Source organism: Tachysurus vachellii, chromosome 2, assembly GCF_030014155.1.
Source record: "Tachysurus vachellii isolate PV-2020 chromosome 2, HZAU_Pvac_v1, whole genome shotgun sequence".
Taxonomy (NCBI): domain Eukaryota; kingdom Metazoa; phylum Chordata; class Actinopteri; order Siluriformes; family Bagridae; genus Tachysurus; species Tachysurus vachellii.
The window spans coordinates 37,083,663-37,090,413 of record NC_083461.1 but is presented as its reverse complement, the minus strand read 5'-3'; the positions used below and the strand labels follow the sequence as shown (position 1 = coordinate 37,090,413).

The window sequence follows — 6,751 nt, the reverse complement described above, 5'->3', positions numbered from 1 at the left end:
CTGGAGAACATCTTAGTAACTCTATCCAGCCATCAGTATGAAACTCCTTCCTTTCCATTAATGTATACATGATGGGCGGAGCTTTGGGCTGGTTTTGAATAATCTGACTGGCTTACGAAAACATGTATGTGTAATAATATAATGATTTTATAATGGTACAAAAATAAGGAAATGTTCCTGTCTGCTGAGGCCTTTGATTACAGTTTACAGCTATAAGATAAATTGAGTTGAAGCATCTTTAAACTATAAAACTAGCAAAAAAAACTACTGCATCTCTGTATGGTTGTGACTGACAGTCTGTGCCTCTGTGTGAAGAATAAAATGCGCTGCTCTCAGTGACAGAAGTCTGTCAATAGAGCAAAAAGGACATCATGTCACGAACGCGGGATAAAAACGGACCCAAATGCAGGACAGCTTAACAAAAACAGGGTTTATTAACTTAAAGAACACTAAACAGGATGCAGACAACAGACGAGGACAACAGAGGATTCCGCGCTGCACAAGGCAACGCGGCTCAATTAAATAATACAAATAATCATGACACATGAGGGACAGGTGTGCAGAGGCGGGGAGGAAAAGACAAGGGGGGAGCAAGGCACACGGCGAGGCAGGTGGGGGGGGAGCAAAGCACACGGCGAGGCAGGTGGGGGGGAGCAAGGCACACGGCGAGGCAGGTGGGGGGGGGGAGCAAGGCACACGGCGAGGCAGGTGGGGGGGAGCAAGGCACACGGCGAGGTCCAGGAGGGGGGGAGCAAGGCACACAGCGAGGTCCAGGAGGGGGTGGTAGCAAGGCACACGGTGAGGCAGGTGGGGGGAGCAAGGCACACTGCGAGGCAGGTGGGGGGAGCAAGGCACATGGCGAGGCAGGTGGGGGGGAGCAAGGCACACGGCGAGGCAGGTGGGGGGAGCAAGGCACACGGCAAGGCAGGTGGGGGGAGCAAGGCACACGGCAAGGCAGGTGGGGGGAGCAAGGCACACGGCGGCGCAGCCAGAGTGGCCGAGCGACGTCCACAGCCGAACAGGAGGGCCGAGCGACGTCCACAGCCGAACAGGAGGGCCGAGCGACGTCCACAGCCGAACAGGAGGGCCGAGCGACGTCCACAGCCGAACAGGAGGGCCGAGCGACGTCCACAGCCGAACAGGAGGGCCAGAGCACAACCCCCGATGCACCGTGGTCAGACCCACCTCTCGGGAACCAGGAAAAGGGGAGGGGAGGGACGGCAGGGGAAAAACAAAAATCTTCCACAAACAAAAAAAAAAAAAATCATGGGCGCAAAACACGGGCCTGCAACACCCCCCGCGGACAGGTGCGGGGCGATGTCACAGGACACCGAAAAAACAAAACAAAACTCGGGCTGGTGACATGGCCCGCAACCAGGAAGTGAGGCGGCGCCCCCCGCGGAGAAACCGGAAGCGGAGCGGCGTCCCTCACCGGAAAAATGCGGACCGATGTCACCAAAACCGCGAAGTCCAGGGAAAAAAAATCCAATAAGAAAAAAAAAATACTCCCAATCGGCCGGTCCAAGCTGCAGCTGTCCTGCTGGGTCCTGGTCTGGCGGAATCCTTCTGTCACGAACGCGGGATAAAAACGGACCCAAATGCAGGACAGCTTAACAAAAACAGGGTTTATTAACTTAAAGAACACTAAACAAGGCAACGCGGCTCAATTAAATAATACAAATAATCATGAGGGACAGGTGGGCAGAGGCGGGGAGGAAAAGACAAGGGCGGGGCAGACACGTGAACAAGGAACATAAACAAAAGGCACATGGCCAAAGTTCGGGCAGAGTCCTGACACATCATTGGCTTCATGTGGTCAAATTGTGAAGACATTTAAGCTGTGATTCTTACACATCCTGTAGATGTTCCTGTTAGAGTCCAGCAGTTTTATTAAATATCAAAATAACCTTGTGGATTTATAATGGTGTATACATTGTACCTTCATCGTATTTTTCTTCCTCATAACGTCATTACACAAAGCTATTAGACTTTTTACCAGTTTTAAGACTGATTTATATATTTAGATCAGTTAAATATAATCATATGATTTCAGTTACATGTTCCTGCAGAAGATATAAAATTATTTGTACATTTACTTATTTATCAGAAATATTGCAGCTTTACTCTGAGACTGAATGACACACGGTCCACTGATCTAAGATCAGCATTAACACCTGTTGTATTTCACAAAAAAGAGTGTAAATTAAGAGAGACTGCAGAGGAAATGACTGTCTATACACTATATGAACAAAAGACTGTGGACGTCTGACCATCAGGCTCATATATGGTTCTTCCCCAATGTATAAAACACACAATAGTATTAAACCATAATAATCAGTACTTTACTAAACTCCACCTGCTCTAATAATAAATGTCTACAATACACTCATCCTGTGTCTTTGTGCTGCATGATATTGTAATAAACCCCCAGAAGCAGATGTCAGAGAATCCGTATGCAGAGTTTATTAGCAGTAGAGTCCAATACAACATTCTAGAAAATGTGAAGCTAAAATCGTGTTCAGAGGACAGGCACAGTTCAAAAAACTCACTCACTCTCTCACTCATTTTCTACCGCTTATCCGAACTACCTCGGGTCACAGGGAGCCTGTGCCTATCTCAGGCATCATCGGGCATCAAGGCAGGATACACCCTGGATGGAGGGCCAACCCATTGCAGGGCACACACACACACACACACACTCTCATTCACTCACACAATACGGACAATTTCCCAGAGATGCCAATTAACCTACCATGCATGTCTTTGGACCAGGGGAGGAAACCGGAGTACCCGGAGGAAACCCCCGAGGCACGGGGAGAACATGCAAACTCCACACACACAAGGTGGAGGCGGGAATCGAACCCCCAACCCTGGAGGTGTGAGGCGAACGTGCTAACCACTAAGCCACCGTGCCCCCAGTTCAAAAAACTAACAATACTTTATTTTATGGAGTTCACTTGATTTTTATCCATTTTGTACATGTTCTATGAACCTTTAGGTGAGATACTCAGAGTGTTGTGTTGGAGACCCCTGCTTTAGAAACAATAAGATAAAATACAGCCGTGATTGAGCTCAAAGTTCTGCTAAATCAACAGAATCCGAGACACTGAGATGGAATTAAAATACAATTATCTCATTTATATTGCTTCCATCATCATGATCATCAGAATCATAAGAAATATACAATACATCTACATCATTGAAAAACATGTTTCTCACAGATACACGGAAACGTAGCAGAACATTTCTGGTCATTCCAAGTGCCAGTTGAACTTGAACCGGAAATCACAGCACAGTCCTCGTCACCTGCATTATTCGGTTCCCCTTGAGCCCAGGACCTGAAACTAAGAGAATCAGATCAGATTCAATTTCCTTCAGTTCCACACATTGAACTGAATCCTCTCAGTCTCTGTTTACTGAAATGCAAAAAATACAAGTATAATAAGGAATAATCTTTGTTCAAGCAGGAGAACATTATTAAGATGATTTCATTTGTATTGCATGATAAAAACAGGGAAATATTTTCTTACCCAGTGTTCAGTGGTGTATCGTCCACCCATTTCCACTCTCCCTCATTTACTGTGTCACTCAGACCAATCCAAGTCTCAAGGTTGTCCAGCTGTTTAACGATGAACTCCTTTAAATGACATAAAAAACAGCAGACTAAAAAAGTCTCTCCCTCTCTTTCTCTCTCGTTCTCTCTCTCTCTTTCTTTCTTTCTCTCTCTCTCTCTCTCTCTCTCTCTCTCTCTCTCTCTCTCTCTCTCTCTCACCCCCACCCACCCACCTGTTCCTCTTTGCTGTTTATGATCACCAGGTCTGCTCCTATGGCCCTGCAGACCTGTCTGCTCTCCTCCCAGCTCTTCATCTCATTCGACATGATATAAAAACTGGAACTAAAACTGAAACACTTCTGTTTACCTGCAGATACCAGTGGAGAAGATTTACAGATCAAAATACATACATTCTTGTATTATTATTATTATTGTTGTTGTTGTTGTTGTATAGTCATGATTTCTATTTGTCCACATAGACAATAGTATATGAGGAAAACATTTAATCAGCCGTAATTAACATTAAAACAGATATTAGTTATCTATTGTTCCTCCAGTAGACTGTGAGACCTCTTCAGACTCATGAGTTACCTAGTTGTAAGTAATTAACTAGTAGTTAGTGCTAGTAACTTAGTGTTAATAAAGTATTATTCATTTATTTTTTCTTACTTCATTCACAGGTACCTTCAAGTTCAGGGACAGTATTGTAAAGTTTAGCATTATTACAGGGATTTGCCTCATTCTGAGATCTTGGAGGAACATGTGAGAGGATGTGAGTTTAAATCATTATTCTACAGATTCAAGATGGTACATAGATTTCCACTGAAGGCATTTAACTGTTGAGCAAAAATTAAAAACAAAATTCAGCTACTTACATGAACTACAAAATGTTTTCAAGTATCTGTCTCTATCTTCCCGTAACTGGTCTCTGTCTTTAGTCAGGTTATTGTAACTGGACTGTAACTGGTCTCTGTCTTTAGTCAGGTTATTGTAACTGGACTGTAACTGGTCTCTGTCTTTAGTCAGGTTATTGTAACTGGACTGTAACTGGTCTCTGTCTTTAGTCAGAATGCTGAATTTGATCCACAGAACTGTGACGGCAGTCAGCAAGGAAACAAACAGAAGCAGCACCAACCACACTGCAGTCAGTCTGCAACACCTGCTCCATGCAGTGTCTCCTCCTACAGGTACATGAACACCAAAGACCCAGGTTTTAGTATCTCAATCTTATCTAACATTTACAGTTTAACATAAACACTGAGCTGGAGAACATCTTAGTAACTCTATCCAGCTGTCAGTATGAAACTCCTACCTTTCCACTAATGCATGCAGTGATGGGCGGAACTTTGGCCTGGTTTTGAATAAGCTGACTGGCTTACGAAAACATGTATGTGTAATAATATAATGATTTTATAATGGTACAAAAATAAGGAAATGTTCCTGTCTGCTGAGGCCTTTAATTACAGTTTACAGCTATAAGATAAATTGGTTTCACAGTTGTCTCAATGGTTTACGTGTTATCGACAGTATAATCTGTTTATAAAGTGCAGAAATCAGACTTAAATGTTTATGTCTTGTGTTAAAACACATGCAGATAACGTAACACAAAGGTGATATGAAACAGAAAGACAAGCAAAGCTAAAAAACAAGCTGAGTAAAGAGAGGAAGTTACTCGTTTCTCTCTGTGTTCCTCTCACCTTGTCTACATTCTCACAGATATCCACCATCATCTCCACTCACTGGAACATATAAAATCCTAAATGAACGCTTCTCTACTTTATAAAACATTTTAGCAAACTTTAACATTTGTACCTGTGTGTTGTTCTTCTAAGTGTCTTCCTGATACACAGTTGTTCTTCTCTGTCTCAGGGTCGTGACCTCTAACACTGTCTGCAGTCTCATAGATTTCCACCACCATCTCCACTCGCTCAGATGAACGTTGAAGCATCTTTATACGATAAAACTAGCAATAAAACATGAAACTACTGCGTCTCTGTATGGACGTGACTGACAGTCTGCACCTCTGTGTGAAGAATAAAATGTGTTGCTGTCAGTAAAGGAAGTCAAAGACCAGAGAGCATCAGTGACTTCTTGTGGTCAAACTGTGAAGACATTTGAGCTGTGATTCTTACACATCCTGTAGATGTTCCTGTTAGAGTCCAGCAGTTTTATTAAATATCAAAATAACCTTGTGGATTTATAATGGTGTATACCATAGGTCACTAACAGGCGGTCCGGGTCCGGACCCAGAAGCTGTCCAATCCGGACCCGGACCCACGGCCAAAACTAAAGGTTATGATTTAAAACTTTACGAAGCGCTTCTATTTTATCCGGCGCAGCTTTTGCAATCTTTACGGTAAAGGTAGTGGAAACGCACAGACCATTTGCATGCGAGTTAAACCATCCCAAACCAGACCATACATGTAGAAAACAAAGGGAGAGAAACAGACGAGTGAAACGGAGAAAGGGAGAGAAACAGACGAGTGAGACGGAGAAAGGGAGAATAAAGAACAAATGCCGCTCTCCAAAAAGAAAAGTGGACAGCGAAAATAGAGCATTTAATCCAGAATGGACAGACTCATTTCTGTTCACACTTCCCACTTCACACTAAACCAGTGTGTCTCATATGTTCAGAAACACTTATTAAAAGTGACGATGTGAAACGCCATTATGAGACAAAACATAAAGGTTTTGAACAAACATATCCACTCAAATCTGAAGACAGCGTGTGAGGCAGTTTTCTCTACAATGAACATAATCAAAACTAAATATGGTTCCAGGGTCACTAATGAGCACCTCTTCATGTGTATAACGGCCCTGACTCCATTCAAGCCCAGGTTTAAAATCCAAGCCAAGCTACAGCTCAGTTCTCTCACTGTGCAAAAAGTGGGGGAGTGGGATATAAGCACTTTAAAGTTAAGCACTTTATTTAAAAATAGACAATTTTCACATTTTATTTAGTTTCTCTTACTATGAAATGTAGCCCTACTTTTATTTCTTTAATGAGAGAACATTATACATATCTACAATCATACATATGTTCACTTCTATGTTACGTGACAATAAATATTGTCAAAAAGTTTTTGAATTGTACTTGATGGAGGTATTGAATCAGGTATTGATTGCTTGCAGATGTTGATACAACTACTAAGCTACTTAAATATATATCACACTAACTAGTTAGACATTATGATCTTC

At 42.9% G+C, this 6,751-nt stretch overlaps 1 protein-coding gene across 1 annotated transcript; it reads right to left on the bottom strand.

The window, feature by feature from the left end:
• Nucleotides 1-3,196: 3,196 nt before the first annotated feature.
• LOC132858314 (C-type lectin domain family 4 member M-like) lies at nucleotides 3,197-5,501 on the bottom strand. The gene is made up of 5 exons (XM_060888606.1): nucleotides 5,366-5,501; nucleotides 4,507-4,731; nucleotides 3,787-3,920; nucleotides 3,531-3,637; nucleotides 3,197-3,338 (listed from the first exon to the last, which is right to left on the bottom strand). Exons 1-5 carry the CDS (start codon nucleotides 5,499-5,501, stop codon nucleotides 3,197-3,199), a joined length of 744 nt encoding a protein of 247 aa, XP_060744589.1.
• Nucleotides 5,502-6,751: the final 1,250 nt, after the last annotated feature.

Excerpts from the sequence above, each read along its gene's own strand:
- LOC132858314 (XM_060888606.1), bottom strand. The coding sequence starts at position 5,501 with ATGCTTCAACGTTCATCTGAGCGAGTGGAGATGGTGGTGGAAATCTAT. Across the intron at positions 4,732-5,365 it reads CTTAGAAGAACAACACACAG|GAGACACTGCATGGAGCAGG; the intron begins GTACAAATGTTA and ends TACCTGTAGGAG. Across the intron at positions 3,339-3,530 it reads GATACACCACTGAACACTGG|GTCCTGGGCTCAAGGGGAAC; the intron begins GTAAGAAAATAT and ends TCTTAGTTTCAG.